Consider the following 27,818-nt stretch of genomic DNA (forward strand, 5'->3'; position numbering starts at 1 on the left):
GTTATTTCACGTAACTGACGTACCCATATGAATCTGCTCTAGTGGTGATACGTGGTCCACCGGATCTTGGAAGGCGACGTGTTGCCCCGTGTGTCAGATAACGCTGTCTGATGAAATTGCTACAGCTTAAGATGATACCCCTGTTTGTAGTCGGTCGAAGGCGTTGTTGCGTTGGGTTACCGCCATCGTGGCATATTTTCGCTGTTCACATTTCTCTGAAATGTTTCTCCGAGCAACAGGTACTTTCAAAAAGGGAGCGTGATATCCTGCTGAATTTCTTTGTAAATTTTCCCGTCCTCATAATGTGTTCATTTAAATGGAGGTTATCACGCAAGTGTGTATGGGGTGGTAAATATCCTGATACAAACTCACAAGCGTGATAACCTCTTTATCATATAATGTCATTCTTCAATTCTGTGCTAGAAAAATCTATCCCATCTCTTACAAATATTACCTAACCATGGCAAGTTTTCCTGGAATGTGCGTATTGGATATTACGTCAGAGGGTAAGTGACATGTCAGGCGGACAGAGACAACAGTCAACATAGTTCCAACTGAAACATGTCTCGTATAACTATATAGAGGCAAAACAACAATTGCATACGCAAATTGTCTCTACTTGCCTTTTGCGGCAATCCATCGTTCTGTCCAGTAGAGTAACTGCCATTTATCAAAGGGAATCCCGTTATATATATAATTCTGCCTAAAATTTGAATACAAAGATGACAGAGGACATTTCAGGATGGCAAATCTCTCCGTCGTCGGAACCCATTTGGGCCCTTTACAATATCACTTACATTTCAGGGCCTTGGATCCGCAAGATAACCGAAGCTACACGCAAGGGTAGGAAATATAAGGAGCTGACAGAAGAGGAACTGAAACTGACATTTGTCGACAAAACACTCATCTTTCAAGTCAAAACCTGCTATGATGCTAATTTCATGTATGGCGAATATCCTCCTCACCAACATTTTAAGGAAAAAATATCCATTGGAGGAGGGGGAAATACTTTTTGGAAGATTGACGGCTGCTATCAGAAGACGGAAGAGAACATTGTATCCTGCACGGAGTTCAGAACCTTCTGGATGAGGTTTCGTGGCAATACAGTTGCAGTAGGAAAGGGGGAAAGGGTGGGAGAGAGAGAAGTTTTATCGTGTTCCCGAAAAAGGATAAATTTAATCCATTTGAGGATTTCAACTTACGTGAAAAATGTAGGGACGTGGTTTTTCAAAATACATGAGAATTAGGTTAAAAAATGTCTAAATAAACATTAAATCATTGACCAAGGCAATGTCCTGTTTGATTGTCGTTGCTAATTAATAAAATCCATTCACTTGAAATTGCTGGAACTTCTGTAGTCTACAAATTGTAATGGTGTATACCTTGACGTTGACCAGCATCAAAATGTGTGACTCGGAGGCTTTGTGAATACAAGGTACATGTCATTTTTTCATCTTTATACGGTGTTGCTACGATTCTTCCTCCAACGTGTTCTCATCCATTTTTTACATAGGGTAGGCTAGGATATGACATTCGTAATAATATGGCACTTCCCGTGCTATGCTTCTTTCCCGATAGCACTTTTTAGACTGATTGATACTGATTAATTTATAAGTTGATATCTATTGCATTGGGCATAGAAAATACACATCAACACCTATCAAGACTTAAACAAATGGTCCTTTTTGAGAAGCGGGTTTAGGACAATGTCAGGCGTATTGTTACTTGACGGTGATAAACAGTTATAACAGATATAAATCTTTGAAGGACAGTACAAAACGTCTTAATATTTCACATAAATATGTTTTCACTTAATTTGAGAACATTTAAAAGAGGAAACTATTACCCAACAAAAAAATACAAAAAAGGCTAGAGATCGTCGGCAACCAAGGTTAGACCACCATACTAGGAGCCGTAGGAACTTATTTTGCCTCTGCTACTTGCATGGCTCCTCAAAAGGATTTACATCATCACTTCAGCTACTGTCGATGGCAGACACTTTTAACCAGCAAATATAATTAACAAGATTAAAGAGTGGTATGCTTAAATATACTTAGAGTGATTTGGAACTGAAATAGCCTGTCAGAGGGACAATATTTGTACACTTCTTTAACCTATTTCGAAGATATAGCCACCTGCACCTTGCACCTTTGTCTTTCCCACTTCTTGACATACATGTAACACCAATCAGCAACTACTCCCATAAAACAAGCCGTTGTCTGATGTGGGCAGTTTTACAACAGGGAGCTGTTTGATTTTCCAGACAGTAGGGTAGCTAAACAAGAAAAATTAGCGTTACTGATTCTGAGGATGTTTGTGAACCTTATTACAAGGGGAAACGCGCTTACACAAATCATCAGTGCATGCAGTATGAGACTCAACCATTTCAATATTGAATAGGATAACATGTGTGCTATGTCATGTTGAATACGTTTATCAGTTTTGCTGCAAACTTTACTGAATTGTAATGTATTGCAGGTTCACCCCTCTATCTGAAACACCTGAATCTACCGCACCACTTAGGGGAGAAGAGTCACACTGAAAGTTAGGTTTTAAATGAAGAGATCCCATCTATTTACGTTGTGTTTGGTGTACCAATGATTGCAGAAAAGGCAAGAGAAAGGCCATGTTAACTAATTATGCTGGGATAAGAAGCCCAAAAGAAATTTTAAAATTGACTTTCGATTTCTTTTAATCCTATCATTTTCATTCTCTGGGTGATGAAATAGAACATAAAAACCTTGGGAATTCGTTATCATAATATAATAAATGGAAAACTAATTGTAAAATGCCATTTTACACATCGACTGTAACATACACAAGTAATTACAATAAGTTTGCATTTGTTTTTTGGTTCGAGACACATCCACATTGTTTGAAATAAATATTGTGTAAACCAAAAGTTTTTGTGTGTTTTTCTTTTTCTTTTAATTTTAAAAGTGAAATATTGACAATTTACTTAAGGTTGGTTGTGCTATGTAGACACTAGTGTGTGCATTTTGATTAAATGCAACTATGAACAATATTTCAGTTATATAACGATATGTAGAGGATATTATATGAGTGTTCGTGTTATATGACATACGTGTCTAAATTCCGGTGTTTCCCGGGCGTCAAATAAGATTCGAATGACGTCAACAATGCCGTCCGGATGACGGAAACAATAAACTGTTGTTTCGTGACGTGATATGAACCAAGAGCACATATTACTTTTATGTTTGCCCTCTTAGGTAATAAATACGCTTAATGTGGTGGGAAGAACACTCGAAGTGATGCTTGTTTTACACCTCATATGTACACATTCACAAATATACACATGAGCATTAACTAAGCACCACCACCACTCCAGTTCCGAAAAATAATGACAAACCTTGATGTCATCCTGATTGTACACCTTTGAGATTACCTTGGCTGCCAAGTGAGAGCAAGAGACTTTTCAGCGTTGTTCAAATGGACGTTTTTAGGCATTTTAACGCAGAGGAATGCGTACCTATTGCTGGTGTCAGTTTCATTATTTGTGTGGTGGTATGGTAGTGCCAGGCTTTCTGTTTGTCACCTTACTACTCTTTTGTCGTGTTTCTACCAATGAATGACACCAGCCACTTTGTAATGGGCACATGGGAAAAAGTGGGTGGTGGTTGATTAGTGAGTTGATAAAAGATGTTGGTAACATATGTATGTAACAACTTTAATTCTACTGGTACAAAATAGGTATCAAGGGACTGGTCATGTTATCTTCAACCCACAGACTGCATTTATTACTTAGAAGGATACCACTTCTGTGAAATGTATGACAGGAGGGATGACTTCAACGTTCGAGTAGTACACTTTCCCTATGTCGAGCAACATTCCAGTAGCCTTTGGTGTCTACATTGCACAATATTTGAGGTACAAGGTATATCATGTCTAACTCCTGATAATGAAGGCGCTCTTGACAGGCCGGTGTTGACTGCTCCAGGGTATAAGTGGTCGCTAATTGTGAACATTCGATTCTCTTTTAAGTTACTCACGCATGATATACCTTGACCTTTGTCAGAGTGGGTGATGTGTGGGGTGTAGATATTGGGTGTATATATATGTGTGTTTCCTGATATGAAAACCACCAGAAAAGATATATGGTTGAACGGAAACCAGCCTTAAACCAGCAGTAAACTTGACATTTGTAAGTTTCTGGATATACAGGAACGACAGAAACCTAATATTAACTAGAAATAAACTGGTCTGAAAGTGGGTAATAAAATCAAGTGATAATCCGAGCAACGAAAATTCCGTAAACCCACAGCAGCCTGATCGGAAATCCACAGATAACCGGGTAATTTTCCCAAGATCATAGAAACCGCCACCGTGGTCTAGTGGACAGAGAGTCTGCCCGGAGAGCGGAAGGTCCAGGGTTCGATCCATGGCTACATCATAACACTACTCAGTAGTTAAAAGATGTTAACAGATGATACGTGTTGTTACCCTGCCTGGGCTAAAACAAGGACTGTCGGCTCAGAGTCAGTATACTGTGTCTGAGTGGGTATTCATGTTAAACTGCGGCATCGTATGTAAGTCGGCATTAATCCGTACTAGTACAAGCAGCCACATGAACACACACACCTGTATGAGCTTGAATAGTTTGATAGTGCTAGCCAACTGAGATACCATTCATCCCATGAATACCCCACTCAGACCCAGCATACAGAGTCCGTACTTAAACAATAAAGTCTTATCCCAAATATAACATTGGACAAACCAGTAAAAGAACATCAAAAGCAAAACAAAATCGGCCGTGAAGCACGAGAAAGCTGCCTTCTGATTGGCTAATGTCGACTTCTTGTCAGTCATTCCATTGGTCGGTCAAAGTTCGTGCAAAGTTAGTCTGACGTGACCCGTAATGGGGAGTCCTCAGATCTTTGTTTAGCGGTAGCGAGGACTAAGATCTGATTTTAACGAGATTGGTGAAGATCCAAACTGAAAAGGTTTTCAGCAACCCATGTTTGTCAGGCTGGCTGACTTTGTTGATTTGTTGTATGTAGTCGTAACTTAATTGCTCGGATCGATACTCATAATACCAATCACTTGATTGTCTGGTCCAGACTCGATTTTATTACAAATAACAGATTGCGGCCTTAAACAACAAACAAACAAACAATCAAGCTAAGCACGATATGACGACTGACATCATATCTTTTCATAAACACGAATGTTCCAACAAGTATCAAGTTGAAAAAATAAAACAAGCATAAAAACATCAAACAGTTGTTATTAGTGCTGGCATAGCAAATAACCAGGCATTTCAAACATCATTTCCTGCACATATTCACCACAAAATCAAATTGTAGACTAAGTTCGTAATAACCGTAATTCTTTATAAGCTTATACACAATATATATATACAGCATGAGATCGGGACTAAAAAACAGTTCTTTATATCCGTCAGTTGGTTATCAGCGTGTTCGTTATAAACGTAGTTAACTGTATTTATCACCCAAAACAGGAGATAACGTGGTGAAGATACAGGTAGTAAGATACTAAATCCGTACGTCACACGTGTGTCGTACAAGGTTGACCTAGTGTTATTCGTTTTGATTGGATAAACGTGACCTCTGACACACCGAGACTACGTATTTCACCTGGAAACATATGGAACAAGTCATGGGACTTCATTTTTTCTTTGATGCGTCAAATTTGGAAATGTCTTCCATAAAACTTTTTGAAAGCTTTACTGGGACCTTGAATGTTGTAACCTTGGTCAAACAACTTTAAAACAAGAGTCGTATGACGTTCTTTGAAATATTCGTAGAAAGAGCATGCTCAAATGTACCTCAAAAGTTCTCAAGTTTAAACACCAAAGGCTTGAGCTGCTGGAGTATTACTCGATATACGGGGAAAGTTGATTATTGGCCTTGTGGAAAGTGTTTTGTCACTTTGAATCTTTATGAAACAGATGAGGCAGTCTCACTGGTCTCCTTGGTTCAAGTGGGTTAATCACTGGAAGGGAATGGCTATTTGATGGTTATTGAACATTCTACCATGAATTTGGAATTTACTCGATTCTGATTGGTCAATCAGAGGCTATTAAATCACAATAAACCCCCTCTGATTGAAACAGCTGGTTTGACGGCCGCATCACCGCGGAAGCTAATACTTACAGAATAGTACTATTTTCAGTCTTTGTCGGTAGGCATATTTGAATAAATATATCTACAATTACAGGTTACAAAATGCACAGATGCGGTTACTACAATATTCAAAGGATGTGTGGCAATACATTTCGTGCAGAATAACACGACATAAATCAACAAAGGGAATGTATTTACGTTTTGGAGACAACAGAGAGCTTGAATTTTGCCGCTTTTCTATATACGACTGTGACGTCATATCTTTTGCGTCACAATGAGGGATATGACGTCATAATGGTGACGCGCGATGTAGAGCGAAAGCCTTGCAAAGCTTGCTTTGTTTTCTTTAGGGATGCCCACCTCATGTTAGCTTACCAAGTTGCCGTGCTTATATGCTTTCAATGCCTGTCATATGTTCGAGTGAAGTATTACGGTGTAAACAAACTGCTTGAGTATATAAAGCACCATATTTTGTTCGGTGATTCCGTAATTCAGATCGATAACCCACTCAAAACACTGAACTCAACCCATGCCGCTTCACTCAGTATATTTGCTAACACCAAAGAGTTCGCATTATATTTAGTCATGGTAGAATGGAGATAAACATACTGTGTTTTCAGTGTAGAGCTAGGTTACCTGTAGATTTAACCCCGTTAAATTTAACATTTGAAACCTCACGCTGCGCGTTCGGTTCCGAATTCAATTTAGCGGGGTTAAATCTACAGGTAACCTAGCTCTACATAAACACAGTATGTTTATCTCCTAAATATCAGATCATCGATGTACCTGAAGCTTTCGTTAAACCTCTTTGCCAGATTAACTTTCTTGGACAAATTCCGATTCATAAAGAAACAGATCAGCAAGAAGGGGGGCATATGGGGATGCCTACTTCTTGGCTAAATGTCTTATCCCGTATTTTACATAAATGTTATCAATGAGGAAGTCCAGCATTTCACATAATGTTTTCTCGACCAACTTCCGATGGCATTTGCTTTCATTTTTGAGAAATTGCCCTGAACCTCTGAAGATAGATATGTTACCATGGATCAAGGAATGGAGTTTTCCTTTAGTTTGTCATGTGGTATATTGGTGTACAACGTTAAAAACTTAAATGTTTCGACAGAATTGAACTTGGTTCTTTTCTGAGATTGCAAAAGGTCAAGCAAATCCTTTGAGTTTTTGGGGAATCCACAAGGTGTTTTTTTTTGTCTATTCATGTTGTAAACATATACAATGTTACGAATAGGATTCCAACAGGTGAATGGTGAATGCATTTGTATATATAATATAGACTTGACTGCGACCTTAATCCCCATTTCAAGTCAACGCACTTTATCTATCTATGGGGTCACATGTAAATTTAAAAGAGTTAGCAAAAGAGAACCATTGAGTCATTGAGTTATGTGCTAATAACCTTCCCAGTCTAACATATTTATATCCAATATATCAGTTAAAGGTTGTTAACACAGACCAAACCCGAAAAATGTGATGACAAAAAAGCCGAAAAATCTCGAAGTATAAATACATGTAAATATATCATTGTAAACACATGGACTGAAAGGACTGAAATCCACATTGTCCTCGAAACTGATTTCACGTGAAACAAATTCTAAGAATTGAGAGAGGGATCGAATATATGTATAATTGAATGGTACTTTCCTAGTTCAAAATCAACCAGCAACAAAAGCATTTTGCAACTGCCTACCTATCATGGAATCCTAGAAGAGACCTTTAGACGTTGTCGCTTTTTGCTAAAGTTGACGTATTATGGTTAGAACGTTTTCTAAAATGTCTTCTTAATTTTTTTAGCTCTCTATGCGCTTTTTATTCAATAATAATTGGAATAGTATTTCAAATACATCACGACCACCACCACCCATACACCCAGGTCACATTGGCGACAAAATGGATCTGGTTGTCAGGTTATAACAATTGACTAAATGGATCGGGTGGTCAGGTCATAACAGGCGACTAAATGGATCAGGTGGTCAGGTCATAACAGGCGACTATATGGATCAGGTGGTCAGGTCATAACAGGCGACTAAATGGATCGGGTGGTCAGGTCATGACAGGTGACTAAACGGATCGTGTGGTCAGGTCACATTGGCGACGAAACACCATACCTGTGCTCGTGGGTTTCACCAAAGTAATAAACATCTAAGACCTGCATCCTCTCGGGCTTTCCTCCCACATCAAGCTGACACGCCATGTAAAATGACGACTTCCCGAAACGGCGCTAAACTAAACTCACTCACACATCAGGATAGACAATGTTTATTTCGGTAAAAACACGTGCAACCATAATACCAGAAATGGTTACCGATTTCTTTCATTAACTATCATCTTTGAGATAATATAAACTAGCCCACATTTGTTCCAGATCGTTAACGTCACACACATTTAATCGTATTTGTTCAAGGTCAAGGTCGTGGGTCAGACACAACTTGCCTTCAGCGTCCGAGTACACGATTGGTCCCGTTGTGTTAACTCCGTACCAGAAGTGCTCAGTGTTAAAACAGTGTTCCTCGTTCATTATTAGATTCATCGTGTTCTTATTAGGTACAATACACCTCCCTTTGTGCCGAAACCTCCCGTGTGAGTCTACAGTAAAATGATTTTCAGGGACAATAACAAAGCTACCACACTTTCTCTTTGTCGGGACGAGAGTGTTATTTTCCACAGTTAAACAATGAGATGTGTTCACGTTGAGAAATTCACCAAAATACACGCTGTTGTTCGCCGGAACCTCTGCTTCAGGGAAGATATGCTCCAGGTACCATGTGAAATTCTTACAATTCAGTTGTCGCCGTAAAGATCGTCGTTCTTCAATTGTAACCATCTCCTGCTGTGAGAACACGGGCAGGAACCCAAGCAAGCCTCTGATAGATCTCTCCACAATGTGTTTATATTCATCCATCCACACATTCGCGACTCGCAACAAGTTCTTGGCAAGAATCACCAGCGCCGGTCCCTCGAAGGAGTACGGAAGAGGTCTGTACAGATGTCCCACTGTCGAGCAAGGGATGGTCTCGACGAGTCCCCCACACATCCAGGTTCGGAACGCCAGCTCAAAGTGTTCCCCGCCCCAGATCTCTAGATTGGGATCGAACCCGCCCATGTGGAAAAAGTGTTCCCTGTTGACAGCTATGGCACAGCCGACGAGTGAAGGGGAGGGGTAGGGCTCACTGTCTGTACTCCGTATCTGTGACAAGTAGGGGGGCGGGGAATACCAGGCAAACCTGAAACAGAGTACACATGATTATTGTTCAACGCCACTCTCAGCAACATTAAAACAATATGACGGAGGTCTGGAAATAGTCGAATCTGGACCAGACAACCCAGTGATTGATATTATGAGGAACGACCTACGCTTTCGGCGTATGATGACACCCTATCTAGCAAGTCCGAGTCTGACCACCCGATCTATTAAGTCACCATTGACGTCCAGTATAGACTGCTGGAGATCTGTTTTAAGCCGGAATCCCCACTCGATACGTTTATGTGTCAGGACAGGTGGGTAATTTCTCGATATGGCCAGTGCCGTAGCCAGCGGGGGGTAGGGAGGGCAGTTGCCCCCCTAGATTTTTTATAGAAAGCAGTTATATTTCAATCAAGTTGGGGACAAGTGATACTTGTACAAATATTTGACCGAGCGCCAGACAGGGTTACAACAAGTACCATCTTTTAACGTCTTTAGGTAAGACGCGGCCGGTATCGAACTCCGGATCTTCCGCTCTCCGAGCAGACGCATTGAGACTGGACTATCACTCACTTATGCCAACCATAACCGTGGGTTTCAACAAAGATTTATAAATCTAAGACTGCATCGTTTGTGGATTTCCTCCCACATTAAACAGAAAATGAACTGAAATGTTGTTCATAACGGTGTTAAAAACAGCTCACTCACTCACTCAGAGACCCGTGAAGATCCGGGGTAGATTTGGTCTTCAGCAACCCATGCTTCCCGTAAATGGCGACTATGCTTGTCGTAAGAGGCGACTAACGGGATCGGATGGTCAGGCTCGCTGACTTGGTTAATGCATGTCATCGTATCCCAATTGCGTGGATCGATGCTCGTCATGTCAATCACTGGATTGTCTGGTCCAGACTCGATTATTTACAGACCACCGCCATACAGCTGGGATATTGCTGTGTGCGGCGTTAAACAACAAACAAACAAACAAACAAAACTCACTCAGAACTATCTCTCTTACCTCAGATCCCAGCCGAACCCCGCTCTCATCTGCCGCTGCGTTATCCCGGCCTCCACACGCTCGAGCGTTGGCACCAGGGGCTGCAAAACTTTATTGGGAAAACTCCTGAGTCTATCAACCAATGGCTCCAGCCAGCCAGGAGAACACCGCATGTGCGCATCCAGAAACACAATTATCTCCCCTTTAGCTAACTTGGCACCCGCCAACCTTGACCTTACTACACCCTCACGTTGTGAATTTTTTAAGACTGTTATTCGTGAATCTAATATTTTTAAGTATTTATTCAAATGGGGATATGTCAGAAAACTGAAGTCATCGACAAGTATTATTTCTGTCAAAAGTTGGCTAGGGGAGTTTTTAATCATGAGGTGTATGTGACGTAAGAGCATCGTCAAAGCCTCGTTGTGAAACACAATGACGACAGAAACGTTAGGCATGCCCGCCATGCTATAATGCACCTGCTTACACCAACTGGTCCTTGCATCGGGAATATTTTCGTCTATAGGGTTGCGGTCAAACTGGCTCACGTTAAAGCCAAAGGAAATATTACTTGGAACCTGGTATTCTTTCTGCATCAGGCGTAGTAGTTTCGTGAGAGTGGCGGTCTTGGTTGCCTTGGTTGTGAAAGTCGAACTGTGGAAAGTAAACAAATAACAATATCATAATAAGACACTTTGCTAAATATACATTTGGGTTTGGGGTCAAGGGTGGCCCAGGCGTGCCAGAAACTTTGGATTGTGAGTTCGAATCCCAGATACGCCTTGATGATGTTTCTAGGTTTGTCAGCACCATAACCGTGCTCGTGGCTTTCACCAAAGTAGTAAACGTCTGAGACATGCATCACTTCAGGATTTCATCCAATACACGCCGTGATATTACTGAATTACTGTATAAGAGCTGTTAATTGTGAGAATGTTTGTTGTGAAAATCACATCGGAAGTCGTTAACGCGGGCGGTAATTAACGTGCCACGTGAAATTGTCCGGAATAATAAGTGTCTGGACTGACAAATGACTGGAATTTTTTTTTTCCTTCAGATATTAACAGGAGTTACCAACAATGTCGTCCGAAGTGGTAAACGTCTAACACCTGCCTCCCTTTCCTCCCACATCAAGCTGCAATGCCGTGATGTAACTGAAATACTTCTCAGAATGGCGTCACTCCAAAGTCACTCACTCCAGCCACAATGTTACAACAACATGCATTCCTGATTTCAGTGTCACCGTTTGGTGAGTCGCTGGGTGGGATATATTTTGTAACGAGTACAGAAGCTCATTTTGCAAACACACAAAATACACCAACAAAATGTCATCTCGAGATTATTCTGTAAAAACTTATGAGTGAGTGAGTAAGTATGGTTTTACGCCGCTTTTAGCAATATTCCAGCAATATCACGGCGGGGGACACCAGAAATGGGCTTCACACATTGTACCCATGTCGGGAATCGAACCCGGGTCTTCGGCGTGACGAGCGAACGCTTTAACCACCAGGCTACCCGACCGCCCCGTAAACTTATGAACAATATTTAGGTATTAACATTAGTTTAACCCTAGAAGCAGTGAAATACGGCGCCATCTGTAGACATTCGGATATACACTTCGATTTAAATTACATGTTTATCATGTTACATCATACAATGTCTCCCCAAAGCGTCTTAAGGCAGTGTTTGAAAATTCTGATTATTAGTTCTATGTAAATCAACAATGAAAGTCATCTCTTATATGTAACTGTTGAGAAGAATGTCTCAACAAGTACAGCTACAAGGTGACAAACAGCACACTGGAATCGTAAAATGAGTATCGGTATAATAAATTGTAATTCTCTCGCCTTCTCTGTATGTGTGGAATGTCCTTGGGAACAGGAATCGGTTGGACAAAATGGCGTCTGTGCATGAATTGCTACAATGTCCTAGAGCTCACAAATCCACTGTTGTGCCCTGGGTCCATTTGCAGAAAGCAATCTTAGAGCTCAGACTCTATGTAAAAGAATGGGCGTTAGGGTGGCTTTGTGTGAGCGGGCCCTGTTTGCCTGCGTGACAACCCCAATTACTTAGAACATGTGCTGACTCGGCAGGTTTTTGTTTTGTGGCATGGACGTTGCTGACTGTACAATATACCTATTTGCGCCAGACAGATACGGGTGGCCCAGAACTTTATGCAGCTACGTTCCCTTGGGCCTGCCGACATCCAATGATCATGGGTTCGTATCAAAGATTCTCTAATATTGTGATTCGTGGTTTGTCAGCACCATAGCCGTGCTGGTGTATTTCACCAAAGTAGCAAACGTATGTTACATTACCGTGCTATCAATGAAATAATAATCACTTACTCACTCACTAATTGACACACAGAGAAGCTCTGAACACTTTGCTTGAAGTCACATACCTGTGAAACGAGTTATTCCCCTTGTTTTTCTCATACTTCAATCCAGTGCTCAGGTAACGTGGTTCAGTTTCTGATTTCGGTGGTATGAAACGTCTTTGAACCGCCTCCTTCTGGTGAACCGAAATAGTTCGATCCCCTAAACGCTCACTAAAACTGGTGAAGCTGACATTATACCCCAGCATATATACAGACCATAGCGAAATGCATATCAAAACAACCATATGTGGCTTACACGTTGCCATTGTTAACTTGATTTTTTAACTAGAAATCAGAAATTGGTTCTTATGTGTTTCATGATAGAGCTCTGTGAAGACTTCTTATGTCGGACACCATGTTCGTGAATCAGAGGTAAATGAAGGTCGTTGTTGTTTAATGCGATAAGGGGGACACGCCTGTGCAATAATAAGGGAGATAACCCAAGGCTCCCACACCTGCCGCCAGCAGTCAACCATCTGTCTGAGATGTAACGGAGATGGTGTTTTATTTATTTTCTCACAAGATCGGCATATTGCGACCAGCTGTAGATTGTGGCCACCTGTTCTTATTACCGACACCTACCCATTGAATTCATCGATTTCTTTCGACATTCTTCTCGAAACCTTTAACATTCTTGCATCTGGTTTCTGGCCGTTTACAAATGGCACACTACTCCCGAATTTTGCTCATTGTTATATGTCTTGTAGCCTGGACTATTTTTAAAACAGGGTTAGATATTTCCACTGTTTATTCACCCAAATCCTTCCACAATAATGTACAAAAAACGACCAGCGGAGAAAATAGCCACACGTCATACACTGATGAGGGAGGCGAAAGAGAACATCGGAGAGACGAACAGAACGGAGCTGCCAGGGCTCAGGTAACCATTTACTCACTATCGTATGTGTCTCTCGACCCGTGAAGATCCGGGGTAGAATAGTTCTTCAGCAACCCATGCTTGTCGTACGAGGCGACTAACGGGATCGGATGCTCAAGCTCGCTGACTTGGTTGATGCATGTCATCGATCCCAATTGCGTGGAACTACATATATCATTCAAAATTGGAATAATTATTAGCTCTTATTTCAATTTCTTTGTACACATTATACATAGTTTCTGAAATGACAGACCGAGCAAAACATCCTTTTTCGTCCGGGGGTATTCAAACTGGAGAGTACATTTTTTGTTCTAACGTTTTTGACATTTGCGGAACATGCAGGCGACAGAACACGTCCATAGCAAGTCTAACATCAGACGGCGGTCCGCTCAGGAGATGGCAAATATCACGTTAGCAAAAGATACCCGGATGAAACAGGAGATGACTAAGTACATCTCAAGAACTGAAGCTGAGAGACAGATCAAAGAGCTGGAAGCTGAGCTCAACAGGTACGTCATTATTAAAGGAATATTCTAATATCACAAAGTCGTTTAACGACACAAGACAACAAGGGAGACATCCCTGACACTTCCTACTCGCGACTTTAACTAATGAACCTTTTTTTCTAACAGCTTTTGGTTGTCAAAATCAAGTTTGTGCAAGGGAAAAACTGTAAATCGCCAGTTTCCGCATGGTTCTAAATGATTGCTTAGAGGTTCAGCGGTGGACGGATTTGTTTTAATATGACGTCATTGGCACATAAAAATACATATATGACTCTATGAACGGTAGATGAGGATGTGTGACTGTAACATCTAATACGAGGGGTAAAGATGTAAAGCAGAGCATGCGAAATACATACATACATACATACATACATACATACATACATTCTTACATACATACATACATACATACATACATACATACATACATACATACATACATACATACATACATTCTTAAATACATACATACATACATTCTTACATACATACATACATACATACATACATACATACATACATACATACATACATACATACATACATACAAACATACATACATACATACATACATACATTCTTAAATACAAACATACATGTGTACATACATACATACATACATACATACATACATACATACATACATACATACATACATGTGTACATACATACATACATACATACATACATACATACATACATACATACATACATAACCGTCAAAAGAAACACGAACATCAGAAACATTAGTAAAATAAGTACATTACGAAGAGATGTTTCCGATTTGAACCATTAAATGATGAACCAACAATCAGCCAAATGTTTCAGTGAGAGTCTTTATTCTCACCACGATATGCTGTTTGACATAGAAGATGTTTATCTCTGTGTGTATATAATATCTCATTATATTATTATCATTAAATCATTATTATTTAACAACGTATTATGACAATGTATGTGTGTGTGTTTTTGAAGGTTGTTCAGCCGTGAGGCCCAGAGCTATGACGAAGACAAGAACATCACACTAAGTCAGATGCTCGCCCACGTGAAACAGAATCACCAACCACCAACTGATCATGACTTCGGCTTTGATGTAACGTCTAGTGACCACACGCCAGTTAATCGGACTTTACCAGACCTCCGTCACGATAAATGCAAACAAGCGAAATTTGATCTAACTTCCCTTCCAACGGTGACGGTAATTACGCCATTTCACAACGAGGCCGTAACGATGCTGTTACGTCACATACACGCTCTGGTTAATAACTCACCACCTCAACTGCTCAAAGAAATCATTCTCGTAGACGATGTCAGCAGTTTGGAAAATCTCGGCGAAGATTTAGAAACATATGTACGTGTGCTCGATAAAAGAATAAAATTAATTCGCAATAAGGAAAGACAGGGCGTGTCAAGGTCAAGGATGGCGGGAGCTGACGCGTCTACGTCGGAAGTGCTGGTATTTCTAGACTCGCACATGGAATGCACTACTGGGTGGCTAGAACCGTTGGTTGCAAGGCTTGTCAGCCAATCAAATCTGGTGGTACAACCACTGTTGCCTAATATCTTTACTTTGGAAAACTCATATGTCGAAGAGAACATGAGGGGAGCTTTTGACTGGGACTTAAGGTAAAAGACAATTTACTTCCATAGTAGTTTTTTTTTGGTTTGATTTGTTGTTTAACGCCACACTCAGCAATATTCCAGCTATATGACGGCGGTCTGTAAATGATCGAGTCTGGACCAGAGAATCCAGTGAGTAATATCATGAGCATCGATCCACGCAATTGGGATCGATGACATGCATCAACTCCATTGTAGGAGGTCTATGATAGAAGTGTGTATGTGAGTGAGTGAATTAATGCTTTTGAAACACAATGCTAGACATGTTTAGGCCTCTAAACGCCACAACATTATTGGACAAGTAACGTGCTCAGGTTTGTGTTTAGACCCGCGAAGATCCGGGTTAGCACTGGTCTTCATCAACCCATGCTTGTCGTGAGAGGCGACGAACGTGATAGGTTGGTCAGGCTCGGTGACTTGGTTGATGCATGTCAACGAATCCCAATTGCGTGGATCGATGCTCAAGATATCGATCACCGAATTGTCTGGTCCAGACTCGATTATTTACAGACCGCCGTCTAATAGCTGGAATATTGCTGATTTCGTTTGGCGTTTGAGGTTCAGGGGGGCGTTAGGGAACAATGTCAAAAGATCAAAATCGTCCTACATATCATTCGTCACCACTCGGCTCTTTCCGTAACCTGCAAAAAGACTCGTCCTCTCGGTGAAAATACGACAGACCAATCCGAATACGCGTATGCCTCAGGTAATTCAAAGAATCCCTCGGGAATAATTTTCGATTTGACTTATGTCTTGCATCTAAAAATATACCCTAGATATAATTCAATGTGATCATACTGTATAAAATACCATAAGTCCAATGTGTTAATAGTATATGGACGATATATGACATGGAGGTAATGAATCGTTACGCAACGAGCTGATAATTCTTTTAACTATGTCCGTTTGCGCTTCGACGGAACCCAGTCGCAAAAATGGCCACGAAAGGGGCACGAGTCGCTATTCAGCTTGTCTTCGCATGTACAGCATATATGTAACAAATGGCCGAGACTAAAACATAAGTTCGTTATTTCGGTCAGTTCGTTATAAGTGTGTTCGTTATAAACGTAGTTTACTGTAATTAAAACCGTGAGTCTAAATAAGGTTGGAATATCAGATGTTCGGCCCCTAAGTACCTGCCGCTGTGTGCAACATGTAAAAGAAACTACTAACTAGTTTTAGTGTATCTATAAGCGATGCGTCCTTAACTGGAAGTATTTTGTATGTTATGATGTTAATGTTATGTATCTACTTTACAGTTATGCCTGGTCTCCCACACCGACGTACATGAAACTACCCGCCGAGGCGCCTTACCCAACCCCCGCTCTCACCGGCTGTGCTATCGCGGTGACAAAACAGTACTTTTATCATCTCGGGGGGTTCGACCCCGCGTTTGAGATCTGGGGAGGGGAACACTTTGAACTGGCGTTCAGGACGTGGATGTGCGGCGGGCGTCTTGAAGTTGTCCCTTGTTCTAAGGTCGGACACTTGTACAAACTTCTCACACACGACTTTCTGGGAGACGGTAAAATCATACGGGCCAAGAACAACTTACGAGTTGCTGAAATATGGATGGACGAATATAAGGAATTCACATATGCTTCTTACAGATCAAAACTTAAATTACCGACCTTTTCTGAAAAAGAATTGAAATCTATCGAGGCCAGGAGGGAGCTCAGACGGAAGCTGAAATGTGGTAGCTTTAAACACTATCTAGAAATGTTCCCGGAGCTTATAGTACCGCCGAAAGATAGTTTATATTTCGGTGCAGTGAAGAATACCAAAACCTCCCACTGCTTAGTGGTACAGCCCAATGGCTACGTTGGAGTAGGGGACAAGGAGTGTGATGGTTGGAGAATACTCCCCGAGGAACAGTTCATTATTGATAGAGAGGGGAGGTTGATGCTTGGGGAACTGTGCGTGGGTGTGGATGGAAATACGACGTTGTTGAGAGCTAATAAAAATAACTGTGATAATTCAAAATGGAAGTGGACGTTGAATTCTCACAAAGGACTGGACACAGGGTTGCTTGAAATCACCGGTCCTGCTGGCCGTTACTGTGTGGAGCATGACCAAGGTGACACCCAGGGGAAAGGTGTGGTTAAATTGGCATCTTGTAACACAACTTCTATTCAGGTGTGGTCATTTGCTCATAAATTTGATTTTGGCGTCAGTCGTTAAGGACTGTCACTCAATACATTTGTATAAAGTGAAACCCCGCCAGTCCGGACCCCTTTAATATGGAAACCCCACCTTCCTGGGGATGATTGTTCAGAACTTGTACATATACACAAAAGGATGATACTCAATAACCAGGGCGGCGGGGTAGCCTAGTGGTTAAAGCGTTCGCTCGTCAAGGCCAGAGTTCGGATCCCCACATGGGTACAACGTGTGAAGTCCATTTCTGGTGTCCCCGCCGTATATTGCTGGAATATTGCTAAAAGCGGCGTAAAACCATAATCACTCTCAATAACCATCTTTCTTTAAACTTTTATCTCGGTTATCGGGAGGAGTTGGAGCGGTACAGTCTGTAGTAACGAGGTTTCGCTGTATACAGAACCGTGTGTTGTTCGTGAAAACCCAATGGCTTGTGAATATTGATCTGCAAACTGATTGTGCTCTGTAGCTGTTGTTGTAACATCATGGCATAACATACATCTTTGTGTAAATAAAATCATTCATTGTAATTTCAAATATAAAGTGTTTTAATTTTTGAATATTCGGTGTCACCCAATTCCCAAATCACACGTAATTTGATCCCAGTTACGGTTGGGAAATAATGAAGGTAGGTGGCAAAGACCGATATATGCGTGAGACACTGTCCTTTATGTCATCGAGATGTAGAGGACGAATATCATTTTCTACTTGTATGTGCTACTTTTGATGCTATTGGAAGTAAATATCTACAAAAGACATGTATAACTAATGTAAATATGCATACATTTAAAACGATAATTGCCACAAACGATACAGAACATATAAACTTACTAAGCCTGTTAATTTATCATGCGCATGAAAGAAGAAAGTATTTGTTAAATGTTTAAAATGATGTATATTGACTCTACTATACTTGTAAACTGTTATTTATATATTATATCTATATATTATATTTATATAATACTGAGTGAGTATTTGACTGACTGACTGACAGAATGACTGACTGACTGACTGACTTAATTACACTGGACATTTTCAATATTTTCAACACAAATTTATTGCATCCTAAACGGCCTTGATATTTGGAAAACTATTTATTTCTTGATTATTTCAGCTTCAGAGAAAGGGCGAAATTCTACCAAAACAGTTTCCATCAAACCCAACAGGCGTCCATAGATGTTTCACGATATATGTTAACGAAAAGAAAATATCATATTGCCCACAGTAATGACGTTATTGTATTCGCGGAACTGTTTGAATCAGAAAGTTATTACACGTATAGGTTACTGGGAAACCGTGTTTTAATCGGGGTATTTCGTGCGTGAGCAAAATGCACGAATCTCGAGGCATTTTATCGATGATAAAATTCAACGAGCAATCATTATACCTACTAAACATCTGTTCCTTCGTTTCTGAACAAGGTGTGACAATATCTAAAACAGAGCGACGACACTCTCACTCTCAGTCCTCTCCTGGTCCAAGGAACTGCAGTCACTCGTACAGATTTAGCCAATTTGGTAATACGAATTGAAGAAATAGGAACCTGGCAAAGTTGCTTGGGATTTCGGTTCTTGGACTGTTTGGTTTGACTCTTTTTAGTGTCATTTGTGACATGTCATTTGCAAAAAGGTCTTTTTTTCAGAGCCCCCTCGTGTTGGAACAGGTCTCCAGAAGTCAATGCTTGTCGTAGGGGCAACTTCATGTATCGGGGGTCAGGCTCGCTAACTTGGTTGACAGTGTGTCATCATACCTAGACGGCGTGAGATGAGATGCTGCTCATAATATCAATCACTGATATCATTGAAGTCCAAATTTGCAAAAGAAAGTACACACTTGAAAAAATGTATTTGACAAAATCAAAACGTTACAAGGCCGAAACACAACTATGATACCCGTATCAAAGACATCGCCATCGAATAGATCTGTCAAATTTCTTGTCTGATACATTTTTAGCCACCATCAAATGTGGGTGTATACTTTCTGTGCCCCGGCAGCACATTTCCGTCACTATAATGTTGAATCACTAGCTGGAAGAAGTTAAATAAAATGTTTTTAGATATGTTTCTTCTGATTAACGAGTGACATGTAATTGCATTCACAACTCGAATACATCAAAAGGCAGTTCAGTACATTGTTCTACGCCTGACTGGGTTTGTTGTTTTAAGAAATGTTGGGAAACCGGGGGCACCCCATTGCAACATCATACACGATCAAGTGTTTGAAAGGCATTTAGAAGTGATACACAAAGGAAGAGAATGTATGGATGTCAACTTCTTTATTATAAGGAACACAACGTTTCGGAGTTTATACTTACTCCTTCATCAGGTGAATGAATGCTATGAGGCAGTAGACATATATATGTACATGTAAGAACAACAAAAGTAATAAGATAACAAAAGGTGGAAACTAAACAAGCGAAGCCAACAGGTAATTGGCGCTGATAAGTGATTAACAATAGACTATGGAAGCCAACACTTTACAGTAATTAGCGGTGGTAGTTATGGATAAATGGAAGCCAGGACTTAATTTATACACGATGGTATGATAACCGAACTTACTTACTTACTTTGGAGATTTAACGTGCGCATTCCGACTGATGCGTATTTCGCACACGGGCCCGGCCAGGCCATTTAATGTGTTTCCGAAAGGGGCGAGGGTGGTCTGTGCAACCCAAGAGGGGGCTTTAGGGGTTGCTTATATAGAATTTGGGAATTTTGAGTTTTGGAATAGATGCCGATGGGGTTGGGGAGGAGAACTAAGGGAGCTGGGTAACCGAACTTTATCGGATTTGTTATTTATGTTTCCAGTCAAACTGATAAGTAAATCTCCAGAGCTGCGATCTGTTCTTTTTGTCACACAGCTGTAGTTCAACCCGTCCGATATTTCCTGCGGTAGGTGGCGCTGTTACAGCATGCGCGAGACACAACCGCCCTCTACTTCCTGTATGCACGATTCTTCCATAATTATCAAGATCCATAGTCCAAGACGAATTATTTTTTACTGCGTGACAATTTGCGTCACTGAGTTTTAATACCTGCGTGTGGTCATCTTTATAAACACATTTATTGTCATGCACAAATCTACCAAATCTGTCAATTGTAAAATATATTCCTGGTAAACTAACACCTTTTGGTAGTTGCATTTTCGTCAAACCAAGTGCATTTTCATCTGTCACGGCTAGAGCATATGATGTATTGGCATTCATTACCTCCCCGAAATACAGCGCGTCAGTAGACGGTATCCCAGCCTCGGGCATCACGTGTCTAAGGAACCAGTCAAAAGATTTACAGTTCAGAGTCTTTCGAATCTGCCTCCGCTCTTCGATTCTGTCATTGCTGTGAAAACTGGGCATTCGGAACATCTTCTGACAGCATCCTCTTATGGCCGAGAACACGATGTCCTTATAGTCATCCATCCATATTTCGGCAACACGGAAAATATTTTTGGTTATAATTTCACGTGCTGCATTATTATTTACATAAGGAGGACTCCGAAATAAGTGACCCACTTTCGAACATGGAACTATTTCAACTCGACCTCCGCACATCCACGTGCGGAAGGATAATTCGAAGTGTTCACCGCCCCATAGTTCCAGATGAGGATCAAATTCGCCATTTTCGAAAAAGTAGTCCCTCCTCATAGCAATGGCACATCCGACTAAGCCTGGCGTAGGCATAGGCACATCGGCAGTAGGGTAAGCTTGTTGTAGATAGGAAGGGAGGAAAAACATGGACATTCTGAAAAATAGTTATTAAAAGAATATGTATTTCAAAGACATCAATAATTACACTCCAACACCCCCACCCGCCACCCCTTTTATGTCTTATGGTTTCTTTGATTGAGCACCCCACACAAAATCAATTCTTTACATTTGGCATTGATTTATGTAAATATATAACGTCAACATCTCGATTGTCTGTCGGAACAGATTCCATTGGCAAAATAGCGGCGAAAAATATATGAATGGATCACTGAAAATCAGTGATGACACCAGGTGTTCTCGACAAGGGTATTGCTCTGTCGGTAGCAGGGGCGGTCGGGTAGCCAAGTGGTTACAGCGTTCGCTGGTCACGCCGAAGACCCGGGTTCGATTCCCGACATGGGTACAATGTGTGAAGCCCATTTCTGGTGTCCCCCGCCTTGATATTGCTGGAATATTGCTAAAAGCGGCGTAAAACTATACTCACTCACTCACTCACTTACTCAAGCCATGCTTGTTGTGAGAGGCGACTAACTGGATCGGGTGGTAAGGCTCGCTAACTTGGTTGATGTATGTCATCGTGTACCCATTGGGTAGATCGGTGCTCATGATGTCAATCACCGATTTGACTCGTCCGGATTCGATTATTTCCAGACCGCCGTCATACAGCTGGAATATTGCTGAGTGCGGTGTTGAACAACAAACAATCAAACAAATCCAAATCTTACCAATCAAAATACAATCTGTCACTTTTGTTAAGTTAGATAAATGAAAGCGTTATGAAACTATTTCAAAATAATCGAGTCTGGACCAGACAACCCCGTGATTGACATCATGAGCATCGATCCACGAAATTGAGATCGATGACATGCATCAACAAAGGCAGCGAGCCTGACCACCCGATCCCGTTAGTCTCCTTGTACGACAAGCATAGTCGCCTTTTACGGCAAGCATGGGTTGTTGAAGACCTATTCTACCCCGGATCTTATTGTTATCCGGTCTGGCGTTCGCCATTAAGAGGCTAATGAGAATCTGTCGACTCGGAGTCAGTATACTGCGGTATGGTATCTCAGTGGGCTAGCATTATAAAATCGGTATTAGTCCGGAGTAGTCAAAGCAGCCAAACACACGTGCATGCACGTCGCTATACAAGTGTAACAATCTTGAACACGACGTTAAACAGAATTTCACCTTACCACCTCACCTCTGAATTACCCTCGTACCTTATCATAAAGCAGTGGTGTTGATTCTCTTTTACGTGTAGTTGATTGCATATCATTTTATTTTATGATTCTTTATTTACAAAATGATATGAAAAGGTAGTTCATTGTCTCCTACCTCATATCCCATCCAAATCCGCTCCGCAGCACTGGTTCCGGCTTTCCTCTCTCCATGCCGGAAATGGTGATCACGTGGGGCTGCACCACTAGTTTTGATTGGCTGGCAAGCCTGTCCAGCAGAGGCTCCAACCAACCAACGTTAAACTCCATATGCGCGTCCAGAAATATGATAACTTCCTCCTTTGCCGCCTTAGCACCAATAATTCGAGTTCTAACCAACCCCTCCCTGCGTGTATTCCGAAGAACTTTGATTCTAGGATCAAGAATCTTAAAATATTCCTCCAGGTCAGATCCGAGAAATGGTAACGTACTATTGTCATCTACCAATAGAATCTCTCGTAGGAGGTCACGTGGTGAGTGACGTATCAGTGAGTGAACATGACGTAACAATACAGTGAGGTCTTCATTAAAGAACGGCGATACTACAGATACTCTTGGTAGGGTTGATATGTTGTAAATTATTCCCCTGCATTGTTCCGACCTAACATCTGGCATGTCTCTCGTTAAAGGTACAGTGCGGCTGTGACTTGTGTTAAAGTTAAATCGTTGATTATCTGGAGGTGGATGTTGATTTAGCATGTGGTGATACATCTCAGTCAACTGCCTGTTGTTGTCTTTGGTCACTTCTCCAGAAACATCCCTGGGGAGAGACGTAATATTATCAGTTCGGGCTATTTTGGTACACAGAGTGGACTCGTTGAAAATATATTGATTTCAGAAAATATGGCAAGCAATATTTGTCATTGAATTTGTACTAGATAAATGGCGAAAACATAATGGGTGAAAGTCATGATATGTTGATGACAAACAGGGCAGAACCTACAATTAGCGGATCCTTCCACATCTAAGGGACGCGACTATACACAACAAACAACGGAGACGTTACACTTTGGGGGTCATACATAGAACGGAGTAACCTATCAAAAATAGAATAACACGTTTCACCAAGTCTTTAAATGACATTTAGAAGTGATACACACAAGGAAAAGAATTTATGGATGTCTACTTCTTTGTTATTCTTCTTTATCATTGCTATTCCAATTGGTATTAGCTATCAGTGCCAATTACCCCATGTCTCCCATTTGCTAGACGCTAGTTAACTTTTAAGTGTTGGCTTCCATTTGTCCATTGCTTATCCCCTATATCTTCCCGAGGCAAGAGAGATAACTGACTTTAAAAGTCCAGTTTCCACCCTTGCCGAACTAGGCTCGATCGTAGCGCCACCAGTGGCTGTTACGAGTTATGTCCATTCTGTGCCTCCTCTATGGGCGAATCAGATTCCACCTCTCGTATCACTTGCATTTGCTTTCGACAAAATGGCGGCGCCCAGTCAAGACGATCTGATCGACAATCAAGATCTATATTGTGATCAAACGGGTCTTACAACGCGAAGTGCATCCAATCATGTTAGCATCTGGATTAAAAACTTGAAAAGATTTGGAAAATATCTGTTGACAACGAGTTGGCGTTGCACATGCTGTGCAAATCCTGCAATCGACCGAACTCTGCATGCCAGTTGACGAACCAAATTTCGATTTCGGTGCGCGATTTTGATTGGACTATGCATAGACTCGTTAGTCCAGCCAAAATCTAACTCAATAATACCAGCCTAGTTCAGCAAGGGCGGAAACTAGACTTTTATAGTCAGATAACGCCCTTGCCTAGGGAAGATGATCACCTATCAGAGACAATTAACTTTTAGCGTCCCTTATTAAGTTTCTACCTTTGTTATCTTATTTATTGTGTTGTTCATATATCTGTTCTCTGCTCACAGCATTTATCAACCTGATGAAGGAATAGCTATATACTGCGAAACGTTGTGTTTATCAAAATAAAGAAGTTACCATTCATGAATTCTCTTCCTAATACGCGTCATCGAGTCCGGTAGTGCCATGATGGTGTGGGCCGTTGCTCATGATTTCAGTCATTGGTTTTACAGGTTCAGACTCTGTTATGTACAGGCAACCGTGATATAGCATGACTATTTTGACTCCAGCGATAAACATCATAACCCCAATCACTATACAGAATTGATGAATCTCAGATATAACAAATGAAGGTATATGGCTCCTCTGAAATCACAGACTTCGAAACACATAGAAGCAACACAAAATGAGATCTCCAAACCACATTCACTCACCTTCCTTGTTGAAACTTGCGACGGTCCACCATTTGCACACCATGAGTATTGCTGTTTGGTGTACGTTTCAAAAATATCTGCACTGGATCTATTGCTTTATCGGTAGTAAGGAAGACGTATTTTCCCTGTTCCCAAAGAAACAAAAGAACAAGAATCAGCAGTAACCTCTGCAGAAGGGAACTACGTCGACACAGTTTCGACATGATGGCGATGGCAGTCGGTGTATGAGGGTAAATAAAAATACAATATTTTTCTGAATACACAAGGCACATGTTCATGTATTTTCAAACTATGATAAGTATTGGGAATAGAAGCAGTCCATACACAGCTGTTGGTCCAGCAAGAGACCCTATCAGATATATTCCATCACACGATACTAGTTACCAACAGCTGTTCACATTCACTGCATCGCTTCAGGCGAGACATCGGTTACTTAATGTATATGGATGAAGGGCGACAGTATGCGTCTTTAATTTACACCTCAGTTAAGATAAAATCCTTTAATATGCCGACAAAGTTCAAAATTGATGACACCGCCATAGATTGTTCAAAAGCTGTTGAGAAAGCCATATCTAATATTTCAATATCAGTTACTAGTAATTGGCTTTTGCGAGGTAAATGATCATAGACTTCAAAGTAGCAATATGAGGTGAGGTGAAATGGGGTTTAACGTCGCGTCCAAGATTATTGCACTTATATAGCGACGTGCATGCACGTGTGTGTGTATGTGTGTGGCTGCTTGTACTAGTCCGGACTGATGCCGATTTATAGTGCTAGCACACTGAGATATCATGCCGCAGTTTAACATGAATACCCCACTCAGACACGGTATACTGATTCCGAGCCGACCAGTCCTTGTTTTAGCCCCTTAATGCAGAGCGCCAGACAGGGTAACAACAAGTACCATCTTTTAACGTCTTTTGGCATGACGCGGCTGAAGATCGAACCCCGGACCTTCCGCTCTCCGGGCGCACGCTCTACCATTAGACCACGGAGGCGGTCCAAAGTAGCAATGAACAAGAAAACAGCGTGATCTCTAGTCCCTACCGTGGGGCACATTAGAAATTGAGGTATTTACCTCAATGCTGATTTTCTAAAATCATGCAACGCAAACAGAATGTACTAAATCTAACGTATGAAGAAAGGGAAGATAACATAGAAACACAAAACAATAACATAAGCAAAAAATAATTGTATTTGAGTTTAAGTTCGGTTTGTTCCCAAGGAAATACAAAATTTCAAAAATACCGAAACATGAAAAGGGGGCAGTTCAGCATGTGTTTGATAAATATACAAAGTTTTGTCATAAGATATTAAACGGTTTCCGAGTTATGCTCCGAAGTCATAAGTCGATTTTGTTTGCCATGGAAACAACAAAATCATTTTTTGGGAAAAACCAAAACACCAAAAGGCTCCACTTCACCATGTGTTTGATACATGTACAAAGTTTCGTAATGAGATATTAAACAATTTCCTATTCATGCCCTGTAAACCAAACGTGACGGACGGACACACGGACAGCATCCATTCCTATATCCCCCTCCCACTTTGAGCCAATTTGAAACAGATACCATACTAAACAGCTCCTCTTCATATAAGTATATACTAAACGATCTAATTCTTAACTGTACCCCTTCTTATAAGTATATACTAAACGATCTGATACTTAACTGTACCCATTCATATAAGTTTATACTAAACGATCTGATACTTAACTGTACCCATTCATATGAGTATATACTAAACGATCAGATACTTAACTGTACCCCTTCTTATAAGTATATACTAAACGATCTGATACTTAACTGTACCCATTCATATAAGTTTATACTAAACGATCTGATACTTAACTGTACCCATTCATATAAGTTTATACTATACGATCTGATACTTAACTGTACCCATTCATATAAGTATATACTAAACGATCAGATACTTAACTGTACCCCTTCTTATAAGTATATACTAAACGATCAGATACTTAACTGTACCCCTTCTTATAAGTATATACTAAACGATCTGATACTTAACAGTACCCTTTCATATAAGTATATGCTAAACGATCTGATCATGTGTGATACACGTGTCTACCATAAAACCTTTCTTTGAAAACCTTCCAAAGCCTTGAAGGCTGTACATAAAAACGACACACTTCATTTCAATAATCATAAAACAAATCTCTGCTTAACGTCGGTTTTACGATTCCGACTATATCATAAGCATATGTTTATGAATCAGGTGTTCGCGAAAAGGTGAGCGTATCCTATCGCGCGGATGATACCCATCACAAACACGTCAAGTCAATTGTTCACCTAAAAGAATATACAGGAATATATTATGGCACAAGACAAAATTAGGGAATTGCAGCGGACATACCACACATACAGGCATTATTCGCAGATTTTTAGCTCATCCATTTTTCCAGGATGCCATTCCTCTGACTGAAAGTCAAGTGAGCTTTTGTGGGGTTGTGTCGTCATCGTTCATAAACAACTTGACCACTCGAGGAGAACTTACACATGCTTATTCCATTACCGAAGATGCCATTATTCGGCCATCTCTGTATTACAACAGTGTGGGATACATGTGTAGTTATTTGCTTGTTTGTCTATTTACTGCTTTAGGGCTCAGTCACACATTAAGGATTTTTACTGCAGTCCTTGATAGGACCATTCCCGATTAAAATTTGTCAAAAGTCTGATCAAGATCCTGTGATTCGTGGCGGGAGATTCACAAACAATCAGATATTGTTCAGGAAGCGTCCCGATTCAGCCGTTTCCAGCCAAATTCTTCCCGATTCT

General features: G+C 40.8%; 2 protein-coding genes and 1 pseudogene across 2 annotated transcripts; 1 reads left to right on the forward strand and 2 right to left on the reverse strand.

The window, feature by feature from the left end:
* Positions 1-8,436: 8,436 nt before the first annotated feature.
* LOC139458528 (polypeptide N-acetylgalactosaminyltransferase 6-like) lies at positions 8,437-10,470 on the reverse strand. The gene is made up of 2 exons (XM_071239963.1): positions 10,319-10,470; positions 8,437-9,343 (listed from the first exon to the last, which is right to left on the reverse strand). The coding sequence occupies exons 1-2, from the start codon at positions 10,468-10,470 to the stop codon at positions 8,437-8,439; spliced, it is 1,059 nt and encodes a 352-aa protein (XP_071096064.1).
* Positions 10,471-13,890: 3,420 nt separating this feature from the next.
* LOC139458530 (polypeptide N-acetylgalactosaminyltransferase 14-like) lies at positions 13,891-17,861 on the forward strand. Its single transcript, XM_071239964.1, has 3 exons — positions 13,891-14,063; positions 15,036-15,158; positions 16,940-17,861. Exons 1-3 carry the CDS (start codon positions 13,891-13,893, stop codon positions 17,859-17,861), a joined length of 1,218 nt encoding a protein of 405 aa, XP_071096065.1.
* Positions 17,862-18,541: 680 nt separating this feature from the next.
* On the reverse strand, positions 18,542-23,372 carry LOC139458531 (polypeptide N-acetylgalactosaminyltransferase 11 pseudogene; annotated as a pseudogene).
* Between the last annotated feature and the right edge of the window lie 4,446 nt (positions 23,373-27,818).

Source organism: Haliotis cracherodii, unplaced genomic scaffold (genome assembly GCF_022045235.1).
Source record: "Haliotis cracherodii isolate W230 unplaced genomic scaffold, xgHalCrac1.p SCAF_13, whole genome shotgun sequence".
Classification (NCBI taxonomy): Eukaryota; Metazoa; Mollusca; class Gastropoda; order Lepetellida; family Haliotidae; genus Haliotis; species Haliotis cracherodii.

Bases quoted from the DNA above. Each gene is read 5' to 3' on its own strand.
- LOC139458528 (XM_071239963.1), bottom strand. From the start codon at position 10,470: ATGCGGTGTTCTCCTGGCTGGCTGGAGCCATTGGTTGATAGACTCAGG. The intron at 9,344-10,318 runs GTAAGAGAGATA...ACTCTGTTTCAG, and splicing joins GGGTTCGGCTGGGATCTGAG to GTTTGCCTGGTATTCCCCGC.
- LOC139458530 (XM_071239964.1), top strand. From the start codon at position 13,891: ATGCAGGCGACAGAACACGTCCATAGCAAGTCTAACATCAGACGGCGG. The intron at 14,064-15,035 runs GTACGTCATTAT...GTGTTTTTGAAG, and splicing joins CTGGAAGCTGAGCTCAACAG to GTTGTTCAGCCGTGAGGCCC. The intron at 15,159-16,939 runs GTCTAGTGACCA...TCTACTTTACAG, and splicing joins GACTTCGGCTTTGATGTAAC to TTATGCCTGGTCTCCCACAC.